The sequence below is a fragment of the Lipophrys pholis genome, assembly GCF_963383615.2.
Source record: "Lipophrys pholis genome assembly, chromosome: 4".
Taxonomy (NCBI): domain Eukaryota; kingdom Metazoa; phylum Chordata; class Actinopteri; order Blenniiformes; family Blenniidae; genus Lipophrys; species Lipophrys pholis.
In genome coordinates this window covers 3,663,410-3,690,491 of record NC_137637.1, presented here as the reverse complement: position 1 = coordinate 3,690,491, position 27,082 = coordinate 3,663,410, and the positions used below count along the sequence as shown (strand labels likewise).

General features: G+C 46.7%; 1 protein-coding gene across 1 annotated transcript in view; it reads left to right on the top strand.

The window, feature by feature from the left end:
• Window positions 1-27,082, top strand: part of plxnb1b (plexin b1b) — a gene marked incomplete at its 5' end in the record, with an annotated part of 29,833 nt that overhangs the window by 1,807 nt on the left and 944 nt on the right. Inside the window, 32 exon segments of the mRNA XM_080461392.1 lie at window positions 2,028-2,210; window positions 8,798-8,926; window positions 9,121-9,221; window positions 10,641-10,773; window positions 10,960-11,116; window positions 13,913-14,021; window positions 14,106-14,214; window positions 15,882-16,016; window positions 16,099-16,221; window positions 16,343-16,436; window positions 16,706-16,872; window positions 17,532-17,683; window positions 17,757-17,862; window positions 18,260-18,396; window positions 18,734-18,910; window positions 19,606-19,924; window positions 19,927-20,190; window positions 20,455-20,634; window positions 20,711-20,859; window positions 21,959-22,059; window positions 22,282-22,499; window positions 22,595-22,773; window positions 22,879-22,945; window positions 23,650-23,796; window positions 23,880-24,045; window positions 24,407-24,510; window positions 24,626-24,710; window positions 24,797-24,963; window positions 25,894-26,054; window positions 26,138-26,285; window positions 26,393-26,457; window positions 27,037-27,082. The exon segment at window positions 27,037-27,082 is cut by the window's right edge and continues 30 nt beyond it. Coding sequence (XP_080317518.1) covers window positions 2,028-2,210; window positions 8,798-8,926; window positions 9,121-9,221; window positions 10,641-10,773; window positions 10,960-11,116; window positions 13,913-14,021; window positions 14,106-14,214; window positions 15,882-16,016; window positions 16,099-16,221; window positions 16,343-16,436; window positions 16,706-16,872; window positions 17,532-17,683; window positions 17,757-17,862; window positions 18,260-18,396; window positions 18,734-18,910; window positions 19,606-19,924; window positions 19,927-20,190; window positions 20,455-20,634; window positions 20,711-20,859; window positions 21,959-22,059; window positions 22,282-22,499; window positions 22,595-22,773; window positions 22,879-22,945; window positions 23,650-23,796; window positions 23,880-24,045; window positions 24,407-24,510; window positions 24,626-24,710; window positions 24,797-24,963; window positions 25,894-26,054; window positions 26,138-26,285; window positions 26,393-26,457; window positions 27,037-27,082 — 4,578 coding nt within the window.

Genomic DNA, 27,082 nt, shown 5'->3' with positions numbered 1-27,082 from the left:
AGTTTTTGCACGTCATTATATGCGACTGTTTCCCTACCCGGGTGAAATACAGACCTGAGCAGTATGAAATATGGATGAAACATATTCTAAGGATATTTCTCACCTTCATTAATGTTTTCAAGTGAAAACAGGGTTTCTTGAAACTGGGTCATCACTTTTGTCCCGTCTTCAGTGGGCAGCTGATGGTGGCCTGCTGCTATAGAGTTGGATCATAAACAGTGTTTCTGTAGAGTGAAAGCTGTGTGTCACTGCCTGGTGTTATCGTGTGTGTGTGTGTGTGTGTGTGTGTGTGTGTGTGTGTGTGTGTGTGTGTGTGTGTGTGTGTGTGTGTGTGTGTGTGTGTGTGTGTGTGTGTGTGTGTGTGTGTGCGTGTGTGCGTGTGTGCGTGCGTGTGCGTGCGTGTGCGTGCGTGCGTGCGCGCGCGCGCGCGCGCGTGCGTGCGTGACTGGAGGCTGCTGACGGCAGAAAACCACAGCCTGTAAGAACAATGGAGCCTTTTCTGTGAGGAAAAACTAATTCTCAGCTAATAGGATTTTCCAGTTTTTAGGGTCGTTTTACACTTTAAGATATTTGTGAGGTGTTCATAGTAAACCATTTAAGATAAAAGCAACAACCAAGGCGGACAGGGCTTTTTCTTTCTCTCAGCAGAGGAGCTGTCATGGTCCTTCTGAATGAAGCACACAGCCGGTGTCATACATGTGAAGCTGAGCCGGAGAGGCTCCTCTTAAAGAGACGTGACCTCAAATTCAGTCTGACGTTTTTCTACTAGGCAAATTGAATCCTGCTGAGGATGTATTGGATCATAGCTGAGTGTGCGTGCGTGCGCGCGTGCGTGTTTCATTGACAGTGTAACATCAGCAAATCAAAACGAACCATATGGTGATGGGAAGAGAGAGGAGGGATCTGCAGCTGAAAAGATTTACAGTGTGATTAGTATGGTACAGTAAATCTTCGCTTGATGCCTGCACACACCAGCAGGGCGGCGATCAAGTGCAGGTTGTGTAGACAGACCAGATCATCCTCAACGTTTCTCAGCTGGTTTAACTTAATCGGACCTGCTTATGTGAGACGAGAACCTGGAGTCAGACTGGGACAGAAACGCTTCTTTCCAGTTGTTTCAAAACTTTTTTCACTTATCTTCAGGTTTCAAATCTTTTTAAATATGGAGCCTCTGGTTTCAGCTCGTACACCGGACAAGAGCAAAGATTATAAATGTGATTCATTGTCGTTTGTTTGTCTTCATTTAATTCGTCTTTTTATCTTGTAAATAGAAAAAGGAATGAAACACAGCAAAAGTCAAAAAAAATTTCTCTTGGAAATAAGAAATATGACAGCTTTTCTGTCATCTGTGCAAAAGGAAAATGTAATTTCAAACACTTGAAGGTAGAAGGGGCAATGATGGGAGGCAGTGGGGTGATCCTCAAGATGTCAGCTGTATCTTCAAGATGTGAGCAGTGTTTCACATCGGCGCCGCACCTCATGTCTTTTCACTCGTCATTGTATCCGTGAGAGAATTTCCTCCATTTATTTTTCTGGGCTGTTGTTTCACAGGCAGGTTTTTTAGCTCTGCTGAGGTTGCTTCTGCTCTGTGTTTTTGTGAGAGAAGCACTGTGACAGAAGTACACTCTGTTTCTCAAGCCACCAGCCAAATAAGGAGTCCATTCATAAGAGCACAGGCAGCCAATAACATGCAGTCCATCAAAACAAAGAGCCTTGAAACCAGCCGAGCTCTCAGGTTCATTGCCTCTACTTCCTATTGTCAAGACTACCAACGATGAACCGCTGACCGGCTTCCCAAAATTCTTGTGGAGGAATAAATAGTCCTGAACAAAAAAACAACAACTCTGCGGCCAGAGAAAAGACTTGAGCCTTCCAAGCTGTAGAAGCACAAACACCCCCCCCCCCCCCCCCTTCTTCCCGATCAATCCAAGCACAACAGGACCGCTGCTGGCAAACAAGCTGAGAAATGAATTACGAGTGACTTGAAGTGAGCTCACATGATAATATGTTTGTTTTTCCACCATCAGAACACCCTGGATGCCTACCCCTGCGGCTCTGACCACACGCCCAGCCCGATGGCCAGCCGCATGGCGGTGGAGGCCGAGACCATCCTGGACAGCCCGTCGGCCCGCCTCACGGCTGTGGCCGTCAGCGTGAGGGCGGGACACACCATCGCTTTCCTGGGAGACTCCAAAGGGAACCTGCACAAGGTAGAGACCCGAGCCATGAGGACATGTCCGGACACGCCGGCGTGCGCTCGGCGACATGTTCTGTAGAGATCGTGACAGTCTGACATGCTTCCTCGGTCCTAAGAGGAACTGTGGAGAACAATGTACAAACATTCATTCCAGATCCTTCTCCTGCACTGTTCTTCCAGGAAGTGACTTGAATGTAGATCAATACACGGTCAGTAACTCAGATTAGAGGCATAGATGGATCCCAGGTTCTAAAACGAGACGTATCTATGATCTGAGCAGAGCAGTAAGGAGTGTTTTCATCAGATGGTACAGGTTGGCACATGTTCAGTTCCCATGTATTTTATTCTACAGACTTCAAACAGATGTCACAACCTAAACTCTTCCAGAAAACTACCAACGATTACAAAGAGATTTATTATTTATTATTATATTAATTATTTATTTATATGTATTGTTTTGTATGTATGTATTTTGTATGTACCAACTTTTTGCTAAATAGCTACTCACCTGAATTGCATGAAATCTTTGGGGAGGATTTGTCATCATCATCCAAGGACCAATCCATTAGATTTTGGGACGTTAACGGCTAACCGTCTCTGAATAAATCCCCAAACGCTGCAAGAAAATGTCCCATACAAAGCGGATTCGAGATGCACCTCATGGAGGAGATCTAACTTGGTTCTGCAAACAAATGTGGCGTTGGCGAAGGTCTGCGCTCTGCTGAGTGTAGCTCTAGTTTCATCTTGCAGTGATCTAATGAGATATTGCTCAGCTTCCGGTTTGAAGTTGAAACACGCCTCTAAAGTATTTCAAATAAATGATACCACTTTGAGGAAAAAGATGCCAAAAAGCTTCAATCACCAAAGATATTTTGGCCAGAAAGTAGAAAATGAAATGCAAAAGTAAGTTCTGGAATATCTGAGAGGATCTGCAGGTCGCCCGTCTCATGGTCGATGTTCATGTGTTCACAGTCTGGAAGAGACTGAAATTAAAATGCATGAGAAAGATGAAAGCCAAACAGCAGGAGTGAAAGACGTGCCGTGAGGTCATTAACGTCAGTGTCAGGAGAAAGTTTTCATACCCGCCGTGACGTCTGTGAACGAAAGTGATCAAGAAACCAGAAAATAATCGTTTAGAGATTTTTAAACTTCCAGTAAGCCTGTGATACATTGATCTCTTTTCACCTTTCAGCTTCTCTTACATGAGCGATTGACATTTTAGTAGAAAATGTTTAAAGACTTCACATCTACCTCTGTTCAGATTAACGTCAGAAAGCCAGTCAGTAGGGTCACTAGCAGGAGCTTTTATCAAACTAATGAATTGGTTATTGAGGCCAAACTCTCCAGAACTTTATAAAGAAGAGACCAGCTAACTACCCAACGCCAACTTGGCATCGAGGCTAATCAGTTGAGTTATCTTTAATCCTTTGCTCTATAATATAGTCTGCGTCTGGTATCATCCTGCCTTAGCCTGCCCTTCATGAACCCAGTTGGGTCTTCATTTATTAAGTCACGGAGGAACTGTTCGTCTTCTACAAATTATTCATGTGAATATTTTATAGTCTTCGTTGAGTATAGTGATCAGACGGGAACGTTCTCATAGCTCTTGGTCTTTGCCTTCCTTTGGAGTCACTGATATCATTCTTCTTTTCGTGGTTTTTAGCGTATTTGAGAGTAAAATTCAGAGATTCAAGTAATGAGGGTGTAAGATCCTCCTCAACACTTTGAACCACTCGCTTGGGAAACCGTCACTGCCTGGACACTGATTGGTGTTCAGGTCGCTGGTCGGTCTGTTTAATTGTTTTTGTTACTGAAGTGGACAAAGATTCTTTTTTTTTTTCTTTCCTATAGAGGAAAGATCTAATCATAGTATTTATCAACCATCTCATCCTCCACTGTACAATGACGTGTGATGTTATTATATCATAACAGTTTTCCTCAGATTTGAAAGTTAAGACATTACTCACATGGGTCTCTAATGTTAAATATGCAGTGCAATATACATATTGCACTGCATATATATATATATATATATATATATATATATATATGATGATGATGATGATGATCCAACAATCATCCAATTGTTTTTCATCTTAAAGAAAAGAGCCATCGGAATAATCAGTGGAAAAACAAAACAGTTCCAACAATCCTGTTATTCATTCAGTTAATAATAGACATAATAGATTAAAATATTCTGCAAGTTATATATAAATCCAATAAAGAAACTAAAAGTTAATGTCCAGAACAGATTTGCAAGAAGAGAAAGTAACTTTAAGTTAAAAGGAACAGAGATTTCCATAAAGCCAACATTGACGACCAAATGAATAGAACACTGCATTTCTGTTAAAGTGGTCAAATCATGGAATAATCTAGACAAGGAATCTAAATAACACGCAAGATTTAAAACAAGAAATACAACCAGCATATTGTGCAAATACAGAGAATTGGTATTATACTGCTGTCATGAGAGTCTGTGCAGGCCTCTCACACTTCATAGTCATTCAGTTTGTTTTTAGTGTGTATTTTAAAGGAATTTTTGAAGGGGCAGATTACATGAGCTTATTCTGCTTTCTGCTCCCTTTCATACTGAAGTTAGGAAACTTTGTTTTGTTTTTTTTTGTCAATGAATAAAATATACTAAAGTCGTGTTCTGAGGTGTCCTGCCAGAACCCGCTTTGGGGCCAAATTCATCGAAGGTTTGGTTTGGAGGTACATAGATGTCTCGTCTGTCTCGTTGCCACATGTTATTTCCTCTCCATATCCAGGATCACAGTGAATAATCCCTTCTTTATAAATGACAGAGGTTCAGTCTGAGAGCCCGGTGAGGCGTCCGCCGTGTTGAAGCTGGTTCACATGCAGAAAAGACGTTTTGGACGGAGTCGAGTGTGAGACGAGTGTTTTAGACTCTGCGGCACACCGGCTTGTAGCGTCAGAACGCGAGGTTGTGAAGTGTTGTGACGCTCCCCTGAGAGCAGGGCTCTGCAGATTGTGGACTCTCCTGCACACACTTGGCTCTTTGTGCCTCTTCTTTCACTGGTGACTCGGGGGGTTAGGGCCCCTGCGTGAGCAGAAATAGCACAATGACGGCCATTAACGTACATTCACGCCGCCGCCTCAGACCGTACATCACTGTGCGCACCATGCTTCAGTTGTGCACTGTCATGGCCAACTGGAACACAGTTACACTTCCTCACAGAGACACATTCACATCCCGGCAGAGCGATCCATCATAACAGTGCACAGTGGCAGCGATGAACGGATGATCAGTGTGTCTTCTGCACCGCTGACACCACCAAGCTGCAGCCAACCTTTCCCATCATGCACTGCGTGTTAATGGCTGAACATGTGTGTCGTCAGGAAAACAGAACATTTTCATCCAGAAAACACTTTTCCACTTTGTGTTCTACATTTAGTTATTCCTGTGTAACAGTTTCGTCTCAGTGCACTCGCAGTCACATCTTAAAGTGTTTGTCGAAGTCCTGGGGCAGCAGCCAGCTGTCGGCCTCTGCAGGCGGGAGCACGAGAACACACTCCGTCCCTCCAGCTCTCTCTCTCTCTCTCTCTCTCTGTGTGTGTGTGTGTGTGTGTGTGTGTGTGTGTGTGTGTGTGTGTGTGTGTGTGTGTGTGTGTGTGTGTGTGTGTGTGTGTGTGTGTGTGTGTGTGTGTGTGTGTGTGTGTGTGTGTGTGTGTGTGTGTGTGTGTGTGTGTGTGTGTGTGTGTGTGTGTGTGTGTGTGTGTGTGTGTGTGTGTGTGTGTGTGTGTGTGTGAACAGATGTTGTGAGGAGTTCAAAGCTCTGCCTCACGGAGGTTCTGTAGCTTATCTCGGTTTGTTTTGGACCAGACTTCCTTTCAAGATGTTCCATCTTCTCTGTTCTGAGCCGCCTCCCTGCTCTCCAGCATGATGCTACCGCCTCCCTGCATCAGGGGACTCGTAGTAACATGTTGAAAGGTGTTCAAGTCACTGCTGACTGCTCTAGAAGTTGCTTGAAGGCAGTGAAGTAGTTCCTTATATTTTGTTTCTGGTCCATTTATTTTTGTACTCACAGAATGAACCAAAACATGTCAACATATGGCCTCTTAAAACCTGATTTCTGTGGTTTTCTAACCTTTGTGTGCTGATTTAAATGCCCATGAATGGTGATTGTTATTATTATTATGGTGGTTTTACAAGCTGAGAGCTTTTAAACTGTGTGAGGAAATCATAACAGCAGCATTAAAGATGCTTTGATTCCTTCTCATCCTGGGTTGACATAGTTTTGATCCAAGTTTTAATCATCGGTTGAGCAGCTCCAGATCTGGAGGAGTAATAAGGCAGTTTAACTAATATTCAAATGGGGAAAAAAACTCAGATTTTTATTTTACAAACTCTCCACCTTGAAGGTCTGACTGATGCAGAGCAGCTCAGAGACCAAACTTCAGGGTTTCTTCCTCTGTGGAGGACGTGTTGTAAAGCCCACAGGTCCTGATGAGGTGTTTTTTGGCGGGAGGGTTGTCTAGCTGGGTGGGTAGATTTGATAGCCACTGTTCATGAAGGTAGAGAGTCTCACAAGAAAGCAGAGAAAGTCAGGATGCTTTTAAAATATCTGCATTAACGTCGATTTGGATGTATTTTTGATCTGAAGCAGAACTAAGGTCTGGGCTGAGACATGGTCTGGAGAAGAACAATGCAGAAGACTTAATAAATGCTCAGTTATTCAGAACACATTAACAGCGATGTGTACGGTCAGGAAACACCTCGTGGCTATTGGGCTTTCACTGTGAAGACGACGCTGAATAAAGGCATCAGAGAGAAAAAAGTGAAGTCACGTCATGGAAACATTAAGGTCCGCCTCTTAGTTTGGGCTGGACAGAAACCTGCTGCTGCCAGAAGCGGACCGAGCTCCACGCCTGTCCAGGGTTTGATATGAAGGTGAACTCTTGTGTTTCTGTTGGTTATTCCTGCTGCTGGGTTCGATGACAGAGGAGCCCCTGTGAGTTCAGTTTCCTGAAACCTCAACAGTCTCGCAGAGCTGGAGTCAACTCGGTGTGCATCAGAGGAGGCTTTGTGTGGCAGCGGTCAGAGTGCAGCCCTCAGTTTTCATCTGATTTCACTGGTTTGTGTTGAAAGGGACAGAATCAGAATCATTTTACTGTCGTTATGCATCCGTTTCCCGACACACAATGAAATTGCAGTTAGAAGTCCCGGGTTTCAGCAAAAAGAAAACAGGCATAAAGTAGACTTTTGGGAAATGTAAACACAAACTCTGATCAAATATATACATATCAAAATACAGCTCTCTGGTAGAAACTGTCCTTGAGTCTTCTGGTTCTCGCCCAGAGGGCTCTCAGCCTTCCTCCTGATGCTACAGACAGTCTGCTGTGAGGAGTTTGGAGGACAGTCCAGCTCTTTTCAGCCACCTCAGGACTTTCTTCACTAGAGAAGATGTATTCCTGGACCAGGTCAGATGTGATGTGTCGGTTCCAGGAACTGGATGTTGTCCACATGCTCCACTGCTTCAACCTGTATGAGGAGCAGAGCTCGTTTTTCGTGGACATCCTAACATCCACACTGACCTCCGTTGTCTTGCTGGTGTTCAGCACGAGGTTGTTGTCTGGACACCACCAGGTCAGGTGCTGGAGCTCCGCTTGTTGTCTTTTATGACGCTCCACGGTGGCGTCGTCTGCGAACTTGACGACCAGGTTAGTGTGGTCGATGGCAGAACAGTCGCGCGTGTTCAGGATCGGGGTGGATGATGTCCTATCACCACTTCTCCCCAAGTCTCTGATCCAGGAACACAGAGAGGGAGACAGCAGCCTTGTGTTTAAGTTTGGCTGCTCCAGGTGGGACAGGGTTGTGTGCAGCAAGAGAACGGCTCCCCCTGTAGGCCAACTGAAGGTCGTCCAAACCAGCAGGGACGAGAGAAGCTTTGACATTTCAGAAGAACAGAATGTGGTTTGATTTTAGGATGTACAGAAATCTACTTTGATCCGGTGTCTCCTCAGTCCATCTGGTGTGTGTGTGTGTGTGTGTGTGTGTGTGTGTGTGGGGGGGGGGGTTTGGGTGGGTGGGGGTGTGTGGGTGGGGGTGGGGGTGTGTGCGCCTGAAGAGCTCTAATCCCCCACGTACCTGAAGGGTGGGATTAGTCTGGCATCAACGAGCTAGATCGTATTTATCATTACACACACACACACAGTGCAGGATTTTCTCATTAGGATGATTGCTGTCTTTGTTCTGTCACAGTGACATTAGCTGGACTGGAGCTGATGTTCAGGGTTCTGACTGATGTGGACGGGTCACACCCCTCTCTTCTTTTTAACCCTCATCCCAGCAGCACTGGGCTCTCTGAGGTGTCAGGCCTCACTTTGTATCACCACCACATGTCGGTATGATTGGACTGAGTTCACACTGGTGCTTCTGTTATCTGGAGCAAAGGAGGAAGAGAAAAGTCTGCATTGATCACTTTACATTCATACCAAGGCTGCATGATGTCAAAGTTTGTTTGAAGAAAAGCTTTAGTGTGAAACTGAAGAGATCAAGATATCTAACTTCCTCTTTGTGTGCGTGTGTGCTTGTGTGTGCGTGGGTGTGTGTGTGTGTGGGTGTGGGTGTTCGTTCAGGTGTTCCTGGGTCCAAACGGTGAGGTGGAGGAGTACTCCATCATTCCTATACAGAAGAACACAGCCATCAGCTCGGACCTGCTGCTGGACCAGGAGGAGGAGCATCTGTTCCTGATGACCCACAACATGGTACACACACACACACACACACACACACACACACACACACACACACACACACACACACACACACACACACACACACACACACACACACACACACACACACACACACACACACACACACACACACACACACACACACACACACACGTCCTCTCCCAGTCTCTGTGTGGCTGAACATGCTGTTGTCCTGGTTGCAGCTGCAGAAGAGGCCGGTGGCTGAATGCCAGCAACACCCGGACTGTCAGTCCTGTCTGCTGGCTCACGACCCGTACTGTGGCTGGTGTGTCCTGGAGGGCAGGTGAGCTCTCCACCGCCTGTCACTCACTCGTCAATGACGCTTTCAAAAATCACATTGCTTCAATCACAGTCACCCACTGGCCGGAACTTTATTCTTTATATTCAACATAGTCTCACCACAGTATAAACAAATATGTTCTTCAGTCAGAATGAAACACATATGAATGAATGAAATGTTTATTTCGGTTACAGTTACAGTGCAAAAGTTGAATTTCGTGCATTCAGTTCATAGTGCTTTTAAGTTCACGCACACGTTTTTTTTGTTTTCACAATATCTGAAGCCAAAATGGGTCTAGGCAGAAGCCAAGGCTCATTTTTGCTTCTCCCCTAAAACCCAGGACACCAGTGATACGAGATTAAAAACTAAACATAAGAGAAGTTATATACAAAAGCAATACAAAAGAGAAAAACAAAAGTAACAGAAGTCATTTTTCATTGGAACCATTTATTATTTTACCTTTCAATGTTTTTTTGAAGCACAACAGGCATTTACACAATTTTAAGTCGTCATTTATTCTGTTCCATAAAGTGGCTCCCATAAAAGAAACAAATCTATACTTAACATTGGTTCTCACACTACCTCTTTCAAATACACACAATCCTCTTAAATTATAATTGTTTTCTTTTAAGAAAGTTTTTGGGGGAATAGCTGTGGAAAGACTTTATTTCTTCACTCGAACTAGTATTTCTAATGTTTTTAAGTATTCAATATCTATGAATTTTAAGGTGCAAGATTCTCTGAATAGTTCATTCGTGTTTTCTCGAAAGGAATCATTATTTATTATTCTAATAATTCTTTTCTAGAGTTGAATGATAGGATCTATATATGTTCTATATGTATTTCCCCAAACCTCAACACAATATGTCATATACGGCATAATAAGTGATAAATGCAAACATTTCTTGTTCAGATAGTTGCTTGTTTTATAAATGATACCAATAGTTCTAGCATCAAATTTTTTTATATATTCTATATGTGGCTTCCAAATAAATCTATCATGTCGGATTACCCTCAGGAATTTGTTCTCATACACTCTTTCAATTCTTACTCCATTTAGGATTTTAGGCTATTGAAGGAGAAGACGCATGACAGCAGCATGTGTCAGACAGAGCTGCTGATTATTGCAACAGTTTGTTTGTTATGATTACTTTGTGAGGAGCAACACTCTGTGTGTGTGTGTGTGTGTGTGTGTGTGTGTGTGTGTGTGTGTGTGTGTGTGTGTGTGTGTGTGTGTGTGTGTGTGTGTGTGTGTGTGTGTGTGTGTGTGTGTGTGTGTGTGTGTGTGTGTGTGTGTGTGTGTGTGTGTGTGTGTGTGTGTGTGTGTGTGTGTGTGTGTGTGTGTGTGTGTGTGTGTGTGTGTGTGTGTGTGTGTGTGTGTGTGTGTGTGTGTGTGTGTGTGTGTGTGTGTGTCCTCTGCAGGTGTGTGTTGAAGTCTCAGTGTGGCCGTGGGAGCCGGCAGGGTCAGTGGCTGTGGAGCTTTGACATGGAGCAGCAGTGTCTGGCCGTCCAGGACCTGAACCCGTCCAACGTGAGCAGGGAGGAGAGCAGGACAGTAAGTCACTGACGTGGAGCAGCAGAGAGACCGGAGGACAGACGGACAGCAGGACGTCTTCTTTCTTTCTAACTGTCTGCCGTACAGCCGTGTGTGTGTTTCATGTCACTTTAATGAAAATGATGGCGTCACTTTGACCTAGTTGAATAAAAAGTAAGTGCTCTGTGGGCTCTGCTCTCTCCTCAGGTGTCTCTGTCCGTCCCAGGACTCCCGGTGTTGGAGAAAGGCGAGTCGTACTCCTGCTTCTTCCAGGACAGCCACAGTCCTGCCAGCGTCACCGAGGGCGGGGTCACCTGTCGCTCCCCTGACAGCAGCGGTGTCCCTGTGGTGCCTCCAGGACAGGGTGAGTGTGGACCTGGACTCACTCTGACCCTCCACCCCTCTGGCTTTGTGATTGGAGGATTTAGCTGGACCGTAATCAGATTAATGTTCAATCTATTTTCACTAAATCCAGCCTAGCCTAATCCATTTTTCATACACAGCAGGTAGTAATCTGTATTTATTTAATCCTCAAATCGATTTGAAGGTGATTCTATGATGCGATACGAGCTCCTGCATTCTGGTTGGTGATTGTTAGAGCAGCTAATGAGAGCCGCAGGTCAGGGTGGCTGGAGGAGGAGTCTCACCTGAGTGTGTGTGAGCCAGAGCTCTAACCTGGACCACACTCGCCTCAGACCCTCAGTGTGCACCGACTGTCCTGCGTGACTCTTTGCACACGCAACAAGAAGAAAGGATTCATGTTGTGATTGAAGCGGAATCACAAAGTGAATGGAGGGATGGGCGGAGGTTAGCTGTCGCTGTTCACAGGCGTTTCCACCTGAGCTGTCTGAGCCTGCCTGCATAAACGCCCTCATCACTGTTTACTCGACACAGTTTACTCAACACAGTGCTGCACCTGTAATTATTAATCACACTGACTGGTAAACTAAGCAGAGAAACTTTGGACTTTAATCCTCAACTCTTTGTCGCACCAACCAGACATTTCAAGTTGTATAAACTTCTTTAGATTAAAGCCAACCATGTTCTTCTAAAAGCTCCCAAAGCTTTGTGGAACAACTCTCACTTTATGGCCAGTAGATGTAAAAACCTGAAGGATATTTAGGTCATTCTATGACCACTGGTTTTCTCTGAAAGTCAAGTTATTGAGTAGTTCAGTTCTACATTGTATTTTGATATTTACAAAAATGATTCTGATATGATTAACTGAGCTCATGATATTTACATTTGATTCAGTCGTGCACATGAAACCCAACAGAGTGACTGATAAATGATTGTTCTACTTTATATTCAGCCTCTGCATGGTAACATATTGTCCAATCAGATGAGCCTTGCTGCTCAACAATATTTCACTTCATTATTTCAACACCGAACGAACCTGGAGACAATAAGGTAGAAGCACAAGTATCGAGAAAAATCACTCAAAATAACCAAACCAACACCAGAAAAGCATAAAAAGAGAGTCAGTTGTGTTAAATTGGATCTCTGAAGGGCTTCGTCTTAACCAGGAAGAACAGACATCAAACTGAAGTGGGTTTCTTTCTTCTCGCATGATATCATGAACAACACTCACAACTTCATCGCATTACACAAGTCGAATATGAAGTTTGTGTTCATATGACAAGTGCATAAAAAGCACAGGTGCCATGTATTATAATGGAATAAATTATCATTAAATGTTAGCGAGACCTTTTATATTATTTTCTGCTCAAACGGTCAAAAGTACAGTGATCAGGTCATGAATATATAAATAGATGGTATAGACATTAAAAAAGTTGATTGCATAAAAATCTTTAGGAATTCATATACATGAATTAATACAATTTAAAAAGCATATTAAAGAGCTTGTTAAAAGAAATGTCTTAAACTGTAGGCCTATATTTTTGTAATTGTTTGTAACTTTATCTGGAACAATACACACTCTACTTGCACTACAAAACTTCTGACACTACAAAAGAAAGCTACAAGAATCATTTCATGGTCGACGCCAAACTCTCCAACAAACGCTCTCTTCCATATATGTGGTCTCCAAAAGCTTCCTGAAGTGAATCTTTATCACAATGCGTGTTTTAAGTGGAATCTTGTTAACAGGTCAAATACTAGATTGTGCAAACTCATTCCATTAATCTCACCTTCTCCCCAACATGATACCAGAAATAATCTACTTCTAAAAGGTAAATATCGAAAACTAAAATGTACCAGTTTTATTATATGTCATAGAGGTCCAAACCTATGGAATGTGCTGGAAAGCAACTTGAAACAATCAGCCACATTATTGATATTTAAAAGAAAACTGAAGAATCAAGGACCGGAGAGTTTACATGCGGCTCAGTACTCACAGGGTTAAACTGCTTTCTCTCTGTACAGAGAGTTCCTGACTCTGTTACTGAATTAAAAGAGTCAGGAACTTTCCTGGCATTCAAGAAACGCTGAAAAGCTCCAATGTTAGAAAAGTCTGAAAATTAAATTTGGACATAAATAATGTGGATGTTTGATTTGAACAAACATGAATATGGCAGTTTTGTATTTGTATATTGTATATAATATATATAATATAATACTGTACATAAAATGCACAAAAATATCAGTAAAACTGTAAATATTTAGAAAGTTGGACATTAACAAAATAACCGACTGTAAAGTGATTGTAAGGTAACAAAGGAGCAGATATAAGACTGATCTTCTCTTCTGCTCTTTTCATTCCGACTGTCGGATTGGAAGTTTTGATGTAGGGAGTGTGTTTTTTAAGTTATTACTTTTGAATGAAATAAATTAAATACATTTTTTTTAAAACATTGACCAATTCAAGATATAAGATATTAATATTACATGCATTGAAATTTAGTCATTTATAGTTTTTTGTTTTTGTGTTTTGGACCACACTTGTAGGGAACTGTTAATTTATTTGTGTGCGTGCGTGCGTGCGTGTGTGCGTGCGTGCGTGCGTGCGTGCGTGCGTGCGTGCGTGCGTGCGTGCGTGCGTGCGTGCGTGCGTGTGTGCGTGCGTGTGCAAATCTTGAGGGAAAATCCCCCAAAAACTGATTGTTCGTGCATAAATGGCCACTTTCAACAACTTCTTCTTAGAAATAAAGGGAAGAAAAGGGAAGGCCTGTAACTAATTGTTTACTCCCCGTCACTGCAGATTTCGTAACCGTCCCCCTGTCTCTGCGTTTTGGACACGTCTCGGTTGCTTCCAGAGATTTCACCTTCTACGACTGCACGGCTGTGAAGCAGCAGTCCGGCAGCTTGCCGTGAGTCTCCACTAATGATTCTGCCTTCCTGCCCCTTCTGACCAGCTTCTCGTCCTGATTTCTGCGATCTGCGTCTGTGTGCAGGTGTCGGGGTTGTGTTCTGAGCCGATGGGGCTGTAACTGGTGCGTCCACCAGCACTCGTGCACCCACAGGCCCACCTGTGAGGAGGGAGTGATCATCTACAACCAGCACGTGAGTTCCTCAACGTCTCCCTCTGTCATCGGTCCTTCTCGGATCTGTGATCTGCAAACGGTCCCGTCCGGTCAGGTGCTGGAAAGAGTTGAATTAGGAAATTAGCTTGGAGTGTAAACGTTGCTGCGCCATCAGGTCTGACATCGAGGTCTCATGTTTAACATCGCACATAAGTTCAGTCTCCCCCATTTTTCTTTTTGATTTGTTTAGTTTTTTTGTCTCACCCTCTCCTCCATGTCTCCCCCCCCCCCCAGTTTAAACTGCCCACCTCATCTCCCCCCACCGTCAAACCTGTTAAAGTCATGACAACAGCAGTTGCCACAAAGGCTGTTCCCACCACCACCCCCACCCCCACAACTCCTCCCACCACGACAACTACTGCCACTGTTGCCATGACAACCACCACCACCACCACCACCACCACTGTTGTCATAGCAACCACTCAGGAGCAAACTACCATACCTGCACCTATCGCTCTCCCTACTACTGCTCCTAGCCCCGAGCCCACCGCCCCACAGACCACTCTCCCTCCTGAGCCTGTCACCACAGCCCCGCCCCCTGAGGTGACCACAGAGGGGGTGGAGCTTGTGGCTACCCACAGTCCCCCTGAACGAGTCAGCACAGCAGCAGAGCAGCTGCCCGTCACTGCAGCTGGTACCGACCCCGTGATGCCGCTGATGACCCCGGACTCCTCCCCCCTGGAGGTCCTGACAGAGTTGACCCCCACCGGCCCCCCACGCCTGGCAGAGCCCCCCACCATGGCCTCGTCTGGCTTCCCCATGGCCACGCCCTTCCCCGCAGGTGACCCCAACGACTCGGAGCCCTCACTGTACCTGAAGGTGACGCAGGGTCCCACGCTGCCCCCCCCACAACACCTCCACACACATCCTGACCCTGGGGTGCTCCTCTGGCCCAAAGAAGAGGAGGAGGGCTACACAGAGGAGGCTGTCCTGGCAGAGAACGACACGGCCTCCTTCTCCGCCGCCACCGTGCTGTCAGGCGATGGCGAGGTGGAGCATGGCCCTCAGTCCTACCCCCACCTGCTGGACACTGACTCAGAGCTGGACTACCAGTATGATGCAGCTGAGGCCTTCCTCCCGGTGAGTTCAGCCGCCTCGTCCTCGTCTTCCTCTTCCTTTTTCGCCTCCTCCTCCTCCTCCTCCTCCTGATCCTCCTCCACTCACTGAACTCTGATCCTCCACAGTAAATAAACCTCCCAGTCGTTCCTTTTCCATACTTTTACTCACTGAATACCAAGAAAGCGTCTGAACTCTGCAGCAGAGCCGGTTTCTTGTGTGCATGTTACCATTTTTCCTGATTTTGACATCGAGACCACTGGAGGGAATTTCTTCAGCTCTGACATTTATTCTCATGTAAAAATACTGTGCCAACTCATCTTTAATATTTAGGCGACGAGAATCGAAAGACCAAACTTCAGTTTTTGACAATAGGAAACTTAAGTGTATGTATGTTTTTAAATGATGGCTCATGTTTCATGTAAATGATGGAGAGGATTGATGTTTTGATTGTGCAAAGTGACCCCAGTGTAAATATTAAAGATTGTTTCTCTGTGGCTTGTCAGGAAGTGTTGACACACTGTGGTGGTGTAAACACACCCGCTGAAAGGACGTTGGTTTCATATCGTGTGTGTGTGTCATTAATATTAGGGTGACGAGGGCTCTTATGTCAGCTGGGGCTCCTCCGCCTGCCCCTGTGTGGAGAAGGTCCAGGGTTCATCACTCTTGCCTGTCAGAGTGGACCGCAAGATCACTCTGCTGGCACGCAATCTGCACCTCTACCAGGTAACGCACGCCCGCACGCACGCATGCACGCACGCACGCACGCACCCACAGACTGGACTGAATCTCTCGTTTCTTTATCAAGGACTCGGACCTGGACTACGAGTGTGTGCTGGTCATCGAGGGACAGACGGTGGTGGTGACCGCCTACGTGGAGACGGACGACATGAACCCGTCCAGCTTTGACATCACGTGTCAGCTCCATCAGGTCTGATAGTGTTCAGTCGTTCATCCCCACACCAACACCGACAATCACACTGCTGCAGCAGCAGGTCCAATCCACACAGAATAGTGACGTGTGCTCATGAGCCACGTTGTTGTCTGTGCAGTACTCGTATTCCGCCCCGGTGGAGGAATATCGAGCGATGGTGTACGTGAAGAGGAGAGACACCTTCCACGTGGACACGTCTCCTGATCTGTACGGTGAGGTCACTTCCTGTCCAGCGGTGGGATGCAGCCGTCTTGTCTGAAAGCTTTTAACGTACGTGTGTGTGTGTGTGTGTGTGTGTGTGTGTGTGTGTGTGTGTGTGTGTGTGTGTGTGTGTGTGTGTGTGTGTGTGTGTGTGTGTGTGTGTGTGTGTGTGTGTGTGTGTGTGTGTGTGTGTGTGTGTGTGTGTGTGTGTGTGTGTGTGTGTGTGTGTGTGTGTGTGTGTGTGTGTGTGTGTGTGTGTGTGTGTGTGTCCGTCCCCCAGTGACTCTGTACAACTGCTCGGTGGGCCGCTCGGACTGCAGCCGCTGCCACACGGCCCATCAGAAGTACGGCTGCGTGTGGTGCGGCGGTCCGCGGGCCAGCTGCCTGTACGCTCAGTCCTGCGGGGAGCCCGTCCAGCAGACGTGTCCCGCCCCTGTCATACACTCTGTGAGTCTTTGCCGGCTTCACAACCACCAGCCATAACATTAAGACGACTGACAGCTTTCGCTCAATGCTCAGCTACAGTTTTATCTTACACAGCCAAAAGACACATTACATTTTATGAGTGGGTTTCTCGTCATTTTGAAGGTCACATAGGTTTTGCAGCTCACATTTCATTAGTGGACACAAACTTCTGTATTTTCATGGCAGAATGTGGACATTTTGTCCTCATAGTTAAAGTGTGTTACAAGCAGAGAATTAGTGAAGTGTGTGGATGTGAGGAGGACCACATTGTGAAGGAGAGCGTCTGCAGCTCATCAGAAGGAGAGACAGTGAAACAGGGTCACCGGGGGTCCAGTTAGTCCACAGAGGGGGTCCATAGAAAGGGGTCCTTGACTGAAGGGCTCCACCAGGTCGGAAGTCAGAGCAGAACGGATTTGATTTGTAATTCGAGGCCACTAGAAACAGTGGATATGTGATATTTACAGTCACCAAGTGAGCGTCATTATCAGGCTCAGCCTCTAAGAAATCAAGTTGAGGAGGAGTTTGAGACCACAAAGTTACAGTTGATACAAAACGGATTCCTCTTTTAAGATGTCCAACGAGATTCTGCCCTGTACAGAAACGTCCAGAAGGTGAATGAGATGTGTCCTGTCCTGCTTCAGATCGAGCCGCTCTCTGGCCTGCTGGAAGGAGGCACCATGGTGACCATCTCCGGCTCCAACCTGGGTCAAAGGGCAGAAGACATCCTCCACTCTGTGTCTGTCGCCGGGGTTCTCTGCACCGTTGTCCCCGGCCTGTATGAGGTGTCGTCCAGGTACGGTACCGCTGGGGGGAGGGGGGCTGCTTTCAGGAGGAACAGCTCTCACAGTACTGACTCTGTCTTCCAGGATTGTGTGTCGGACCAAAGCCAGTGGGGGGGAGAAGGTGGGCCACGTGTCTGTGAAAGTGAGCGGAGGGGAGTACGGCTTGTCCACCCAGAGCTTCAGTTACCAGGTAGATATAAGATACGCCGTCATCTCATCTCTGTCAAAAGGCTGTAAACGTTTGAGGTATGACTGAGGTTTCTGTTCAATAGTCAATAAAGTATCAGATAGAAATCTTCTATCACAGCCCCGCATCGCCACCTGCAGTCACTTGGATAAGGTGCAGGAGCTTCATGTTACCACAGTGGTCAGCCCTCCTGCCTCACAGTGAACAGTTCCTCAGTTTGAAGAGGTCATGTGTGAATGATGGAAGCAAATGAGAACAAACAAAACAGTGATGGTGTCACAGTGAGAATGAAGGAAGAGCAGCTCTGGATTAGTTAAAAAAACATTATGCAAACACATTTGTTTATTATGCAGCTTTATAGTTCCAGCTGAAATTAACCTTTGACCGTCCCTCTGTTCAGGACCCTTTTGTGATGGGGGTCTCACCTGAGAGAGGCCCCAAAGCAGGAGGAACCACTCTCACCATCACTGGACGATACCTGCTGACCGGCCGACCCTCTGACCTCTCCGTCACTGTGGGAGGAGCACCCTGCACCATGTGAGGCACACACACACACACACACACACACACACACACACACACACACACACACACACACACACACACACACACACACACACACACACACACACACACACACACACACACACACACACACACACACACACACACACACACACACACACAAGATAGAGCTGGAGCTTCCGTCTGTTTGACGGAACACTGGGGGTCTCCAACACAGATGTGGTCCTGGTCAGTGTCTTCACTGTGTTTGTCTGCTCCGTATCCCTCCTCTTCTTCTTCCTCCTCGCTCGCTCGCTCGCTCGCTCAAAGTGTGTGTGTGTGTGTGTGTGTGTGTGTGTGTGTTCCCTAGTGTTTCAGAGGTGCTCAGCTCCGGGGTTCAGTGTGTGACGGGCAGCAGTAACAAGACGGGGGAGCAGCGGCTCACGTTGCACTACGGCAGCAGCCAGCGACACCTCCACACCGCCACCTACCGCTACACCCACAACCCCAACATCAGCCACGCCGCGCCAGCCAAGAGCTTCCTGGAGTAAGTTCACTGAGAAAGCAAGTCTTCAAAATACTGCATATTTCATCACTCCCAGCGTCAAAAGTTTCTAAATTGCTGGATTTCAGTAAAAGATAGCTGTGACAAACAGCTCTTTACGATACGATGGAGTCTGGTTGTTAAGAGCTTTATAGGTTTAAACGAATTTTAAATTCTATTCTAGATTTAACAGGAAGCCAATGAAGAGAAACTAATATTGGAGTGATGTGATTTCTCCTGCTGGTTCCTGTCAGGACTCTGGCTGCAGCATTTTGAATCAATTGAAGGCTGGTTAAGCAGTTATTGTTTCACCCTGATAATAGGGAATTCCCATAGTTTGCTCTGAAAATAACAAATGATGGATTAGTTTTTCAGCGTCACTCTGAGTCGACAGAAATATGCAGGTGAAAAAAGGCAGTCATGAGGGAGCTAAAGGATCAGTTCTGGTCAACAATAACTCCCAGGTTCCTCAAGCTGCTACTGGAAGTCAAAGTAATACCATCTGGTGTTACTATATCTTCAGATAATTTCTCTCTCAGATGTTTTTGGCCAAATATAATAACTTTGTTTTATTTGAGTCTACTTTTAGTTCATCATTTGTTTATGTCTCCAGCCAGGTTTAGAATGACGTCGTACTCATTTTTTAGCAGTTACTGTGTGAACTGTACTTGGAATCAAATCAATGTTTCTTCCTGCAGTGGGGGTCGACTGATTTACCTGTCGGGTCACAACCTGGACGTGGTGCAGGAGCCGCGGATGGTCGTCACCGCCACCCCCTTCGAGTCCGTCAGCCAGGACAAGAGGAGGAAGAGGAAGAGGAAGAGGAGGGATACAGAGCAGACGAACACAGTGAAGAGACTGACCAGAATGATTCCTGACCACATCTGTGTTGGAGACCCCCAGTGTTCCGTCAAACAGGTGTGTGCGTGTGCGTGTGCGTGTGCGTGTGCGTGTGCGTGTGCGTGTGTGTGTGTGTGTGTGTGCGTGCGCGCGTGCGTGTGTGTGTGTGTGTGTGACCCTGTGTGTTTTCTCTGCATCAGTTCACAGAGCGCTGCGAGATGAACTCCTCCTCCCTCATCCTGTGCCGCTCTCCCATGGTGGACTCCTCTGTGTGGGGGTCTCGGGTGACCGTAGAGTTTCTGTTGGACAACCTGCGGTTTGATTTCAGCAGGTTGAACCCGCAGCCCTTTAGCTATGAGCCCAACCCTGTCCTGAGACCCCTGAACCAGCAAGACCCCCTGAAGGCCTACCGATACAACCCGGGCAGCTTCATTCAGCTGGAGGTGAGGGCACTGAGATGTCTCGACTTCTTCGCTCTCTATACTGCCACTGTGACCTCATGTAGATAAAGAAGGAGCGAAGATGGATGCATTGAGAGTTCATGCAGTGTCTGGAGTTTTTTGTGGGTTGTGGACAGACTGCTGCACTCACTTTGAATCACACTGAAAAACTGAAAACAAACAAACAAAAGTCCTAGGAAAGTGAATGTCAGTAGTTTTACCTGAAAGGCAAAGGGAAGAGTCCAGTCTGGTGTTTGTTCTCCTCAGGGAGAAAACCTGGACCTGGCCATCGGTAAAGACGAGGTGGTGGTGCGTGTGGGGGAGGGAGTGTGCGCTGTGAAGACCCTGACCAGGAATCATCTGTACTGTGAGCCGCCGCCTCAGCAGCCCGCCTCGGGAGCCAACAGCAAGAAGCGCGAGGGCTCCGACAGCCTGCCGGAGTTCACCGTGAGTTTGAGAGCTCTGATCTGATCTGCTCTGCTCTGTGAGCTTCTGACCGGACGCCGCTGCCGCTCTCTTTCAGGTCCAAATGGGAAACCTTAACTTCTCCCTGGGCAAAGTCCAGTACGACAACCTGAGCCTGTCCACCTTCCCTCTGGAAGCTCAGATTGGAGTTGGGGTGGGGGCCTCCATCGTGGCCCTCATCGTCCTCATCATCGTGCTCATCTACAGGTCAGTGTGTTCTTCTATTAGAGCTCGAGACGAGCCTCACCAGACGGGTTGTGAATAGCACGATGGATCACAGAATCATCAACATCCACCTTAAATTCGGTTTCTGTCTACATTGTTTGTACAAACTCAGATTTACAGTATAAACTGAAAGCTCTTTAGCATTTAGCCTTCCTGTGAAGCACTAAACTAAGTGGACAGGTAATCCAGCTCGAGACGATTTTATAACAGACATAATTACACAAAAGACACAATTACATCATAATTCCTCTGCATTTCTGGGTTTGTCCTCATTGTTCATGTCACCCCACAAGTTTTATATGGGATTAATGTCCGAGGTTTGGGCCGGCCATTCCATGAACCAGGAGGCTGTTGGCTTTCTGCTGTGTTGGTGGTCATTCTCTTGTTCAAACATCCATTTCAAAGGCATTTTCTCTTTGGCCTAATGCAACATGACCTCTTGAAGTATTTTGATGTATGTGAACTTATCCAACATCCCTAGTTTGTGATAAATTGGCCCAAGACCACAGTAAGTGAAGCATCCCGATATCAGGGCGCTTCCACCATCTTGAGAGTGGGCTGTGGCTTGAATTCAGTGTTTGGGGGTCATCTGACAAACTGCGACCCTAAGAACCACAAAGAACAATCAAACAAACTGTTTCTCTTTTGGCCATTCCCTGAGTCTATTCTTCCATCCATTCAAAATGGTGCTCTTCCATTTCCTTCCATTTCTCTCTGGTTTTGCTTCGGAGACCATTTCTGCATCTTGTTTTCTGCACGTCTTTAGACATTTTCACCTCTTGATTCGATGAGACATTTTCTACGTGGACACTTCATCTTTAAATAAGTGAAATCTGTTTTTTTTTACAGAATAAATGAATGAAATTACAAACTGAATTTTGAGCACCCGCTTTCAATTAATTATCCTGTTGGGTCTGTTGGTTTTCCACGACTCCATCAAACCTACTGGTAAATTATTTGGCCTGAATTGATATAATTTCTCCCAGAAACAGTGACGATCTGGTTGACTTGGTTGAACCTGCAAGGTCCGGCGGGGAGTTGATGGAAGTGATTTCTGTTTCACGCTGTCTTTGTCTGTCAGGAGGAAAAGCAAGCAGGCTCTCAGGGACTACAAGAAGGTCCAGATCCAGCTGGAGAACCTGGAGACCAGCGTGAGAGACCGCTGCAAAAAAGAGTTCACAGGTAGGAGAGTGAGCGCTGAACAGGAAGTCACAGGAGCAGCAGAGTTTCAACCGTCCTGATCCTTTCGTTTATCACGGTCAATAATTCGCTGACACTCCCCAGCATGCACTAGGAACACCTTAAGAGAAGTTTTAGCTCAGTGGTGTCAAACACGTTTTCATACTATATTTGGGTGTCAAAGTAAAAACATGAGTCTTAGCTCTTCTTCCTGCCTCCTCTCAGACCTGATGACGGAGATGATGGACATGTCCAGTGACCTGGTGGGCTCGGGAATCCCCTTCCTGGACTACAAGAAGTACGCCGAGCGCATTTTCTTCCCCGGCCACCGGGAGTCTCCGCTGCGGCGAGACCTGGATGTTCAAGAGTGTCGGCGGCAGACGGTGGAGCAGGGCCTGGTACAGCTGTCCAACCTGCTCAACAGCAAGCTCTTCCTCACCAAGGTTCCCACCCCCACCCCCATCATCATCAGGGCCGAACACAGACGCACACGACAGGTTAAAGCTGAGGAATAACTCTGCTCTCGTTCTCCTCTCAGTTCATCCACACTCTGGAGAGCCAGCGGACCTTCTCCCCCAGAGACCGAGCCTACGTGGCCTCTCTGCTGACGGTCTCGCTCCACGGCAAACTGGAATACTTCACAGACATCCTGAAGACTCTGCTGAACGACCTGGTGGAGCAGTACGTGGCCAAGAACCCCAAACTCATGCTGAGGAGGTGAGAAGAGCAAGGCCGAGGATAGATCACGATAGATCAGCTGATCAGGAAAGATTTCTAATGCTCCAGGTGTGTGCGTGTGTCTGTGTGTCTGTGTGTGTGTAGGACAGAGACGGTGGTGGAGAAGCTGCTGACCAACTGGATGTCCATCTGCCTGTATGCGTTCCTCCGGGTGAGTCCACACTGAGAGGGCTGTAGAAAGAGTTGGCCTGCAGCGTCCAGTAGATTGTTGACCTCTGTTAGAGCTGCAGTGTGGCCACTGGCGTGTTCACTAACATCCACATTGCTAGGGAGGAAGTGAAGGAAGGGATAAAGGAGGGGGTGGCGGTATGAAGGGAGGGAGGAGGTGGTTGAGGGAGGGAGGAGATGTAATAATGAAAGAGGTAGAGGGACAGAAGCTCAGAAAATGTCTCCCAGGCGTCTAAACCTCCAGCAGCTTGACGAGAAAAGTCTGATCGAGTCCAAACTGTAAGATTTGTGAAACAGGATGATTCAATCCCTCTAACTTCCTGGTAGAAAATTGTGACGCTGGTTTGTTTCTTGTTCTCTCACATCTAAATGACAAATAAAACTCCAAATACCAAACAGATCTTTTAGTCGCGGTTGAATGTCAGACTGTATTTTCAACATAAAATATCTTGTTACTAATTCTTCTGAAGGCAACATTTGACATTTTCTGATGGTGAGAACAGTAAACGTGTGCGTCTTTCCACTCATGTCTGTGACTCTCTGGAGGTTTTCTGCTTGTCATCATGATCGTCCTTCACGTTTATCACATTGGAAGTCATTGTAAAGTGTTACTGACTCGTCAGGTCACCTGCAGTAGATATCTCTGCAGGAAAGCAGGTGAAGGAATCTGTGTGTGTGTGTGTCCAGGACTCGGCGGGAGAGTCTCTCTACATGCTCTTCAGGGCCATAAAGCATCAGGTGGATAAAGGACCAGTGGATGCCGTGACAGGAAAAGCCAAATACACCCTGAACGACAACCGGCTGCTGAGAGAGGACGTGGAGTACAAAACGCTGGTGAGCAGCAGTCGGGTCCGCCGCCGCTCAGCAGGTCTGTTTGTGTTTGTCCGCTCTCTCTCACCGTGCTCGTCGTCCCGCAGACGCTGAACGTGCTGGTTCAGGGTGGGGGGGTGAACGAGACCCAGCCCCTCCCCTCCAAGGTGCTGGACTGTGACACCATCACACAGGTGAAGGAGAAGCTGCTGGATCAGGTGTACAAGGGCACCTCCTTCTCCCACCGGCCCCACGCAGACTCACTGGACCTGGGTAAGCACGCGCGCACACACACACACACACACACACACACACACACACACACACACACACACACACACGGAGTACTGTTGTTGTTCAACTAGATTTATACCTGGGAGAAGAGGGTTCGCTCACAGCCACTTGACACTTCCTGGGGATGAACAATGTGTTTCCTGTCATATATGTTGAACTGTGGCGCCCTCTACAGTAGACACAAAGAAATACTGGAAAACGACCCCAACAATTCCTCTGAGGGAGATTATTTTTTGTGCTTAACAAGAACAATCAGACACACACACACACACACACACACACACACACACACACACACACACACACACACACAGAGCTGAGGGTCTCCTGTCTCCATCAGAGTGGAGGTCTGGAGTCGCCGGTCATCTCATCCTGTCAGACGAGGACTTGACGTCAGTCGTTCAGGGAAACTGGAAACGTCTCAACACACTGCAGCACTACAAGGTCAGAACTCACTCACTCACTCACTCACTCACTCACTCACTCACTCACTCACTCACTCACTCACTCACTCACTCACTCACTCACCCACCCACCCGCCCACTGTGTGTGTGCTCAGGTCCCGGACGGAGCGACGGTGGCTCTGGTCCCTCGCCACACCAAACACATCCACCACGACAACCACGACTACGTTGCAGGAGAGAGTGAGTTCCTCCTCGTGGTGCCGCTTCGTTCTGCAGTTTGTGTGTTTGAGAGCAGAGTGACAGTGACGTGAACCCTGTGTGAGCAGAGACGCCCATGCTGGAGGACGCAGACGAGGGCGGCGTGAGGCTGTGGCACCTGGTGAAGGCCAGCGAGGAGCCCGAGCTGCCCAAACATCGCCGAGGCAGCTTGAGGGAGAGGGAGCGAGCCAAGGCCATCCCCGAGATCTACCTGACCCGCCTGCTCTCCATGAAGGTCTGGACTCTGACTCTGACTCTGAAAGTTCAATAGTTTGTCTGCTAAAATCTGCTTCAGCTGATAAAAATATTGAGTTTCTCTGGAGGAAAACCTGACGAAATCCAATAAAGAATCACCTGGCTGAGCAATGGAGATTCAAAGAGAACGGACTACAAAGAATGAAACTGCAGTTTGTGTTTTCCAGCTTTATTTCTATTAGAATTTACAGATTTTCTATGATCACATAGCAGACAAACAAAAATACAAGGACAATAGATGTTGCTGGTATTTTTTACATTTTCTAGGGTTTCTAGATTGAGAGGCATCAGTCCAGTGTTCATGTCACATATATACATGTTAATGTACCGTGTATCCATGCAGTCATAACGGACATTCTTTATCCTTTAACAGTTTTACAGGAGAGCAGTAGCTGAAAGAGCAATATCAGTGAAACAGGTCCATTTGAAATTGACTGTAAATTAATGGTAGAATAACTAACTGTGAGCAGTCCAAACGGGCTTCACATTGTTTGTCACATTCAACCATTCACACACACATTCACACGCCAATGCAAGGTGCTGTCACTCCGTTGTCTTGTACAAGGACACTTCAGCACATGGACAGGTGGAGTTGGGAATCGAACCTGCAACATTCCGATTGGGAGACGACGGCTCTACCAGCCAAGCCATGAATATTGGAGTATAGACAGTCTCCCTGATTAAAACAAAATGAATGCTCATTAGCTAAAGCATTCCGAAAAGTGGTGTAAATTCCTTAAAGACTAAATCAAAACTGTAATAAAATCTTCCAGTTCTAAATTCTATTCACAAGTTGACTTATAAGCCACAGTTTTAATATAACGGAGTCTTTACACGTTCCTTCTGTCGCTCCCATGGAGCGGATTAACCTCTGACAGTGAAGTGGATCTGCTCTGTGCTCGTCTCTCAGGGGACGCTGCAGAAGTTCGTGGACGACCTGTTCACGGTGATCCTCAGCACCAGCCGTCCCGTCCCGCTGGCGGTCAAGTACTTCTTCGACCTGCTGGACGACCAGGCCGCAGCGCACGGCATCTCCGACCCGGAGACCATCCACATCTGGAAGACCAACAGGTATGACGCGGTGCGGAAGTGCGCCGCCGCCGTGACCTCCGGCAGGTGAAATAACAGCCGCCCCTGTTCCCCTGCCGCTCCAGTCTGCCGCTGCGCTTCTGGATCAACATCGTCAAGAACCCGCAGTTCATCTTCGACGTCCAGGCTTCGGACCACGTGGACGCCGTGCTCTCCGTCATCGCACAGACCTTCATGGACTCCTGCACCATCGCAGAGCACAAGCTGGGCAGGGTGAGGATGAAGCTGCTCAGGAGGAGCGGCTGGAGATGATGATGATGATGATGATGATGATGAAGAATCGTTGTCATCTGTCAAATGATTTCTTTTCCTGTTCTCAGGATTCTCCCATCAACAAGCTGCTGTACGCCAGAGACATCCCTCGATACAAACAGATGGTGGAAAGGTAACACACACACACACACACACACACACACACACACACACACACACACACACACACACACACACACACACACACACACACACACACACACACCTGTGTCTGTTTGTTTTCATTCATCACAGAGAAACTGTTTAACAGTACAAACACAACAGCGAGCTGCACCACGTATCACTAATAATCGTTACCGTGCAGTAAGTGTTCAATTCTGGTCCTACTGACCTCGATCTTATTCCTCTTCATTATTTCAACATCAATCCTGGAGACCGAATCAACAATCAAGAGACAATGACTGAAAATGACAAACTAAAATGCTGGAGGAAACACATGGAAAGAACACAAACAAGCAGCTGTAAATAATTCAAATTGGTTCCAAGAAGAGAAAGAACACTGTTATTTTAACAAGTCCAGGCACATGAGGGACTTTTACTCCAGAGTGACGATTCTCACATGTTCAACATCATAAAGTCCCCGTGGGACGACACGACCACACAGCTCTTCAGAGGGAGCGTCATTGATTACTCTGCAGGCTTTGTGTGTGTGAGAGAAAGTGTTTCTGAGTCCATCTGCTCATTGTTTCAGGTACTACGCAGACATCCGGCAGACCATATCAGCCAGTGACCAGGAG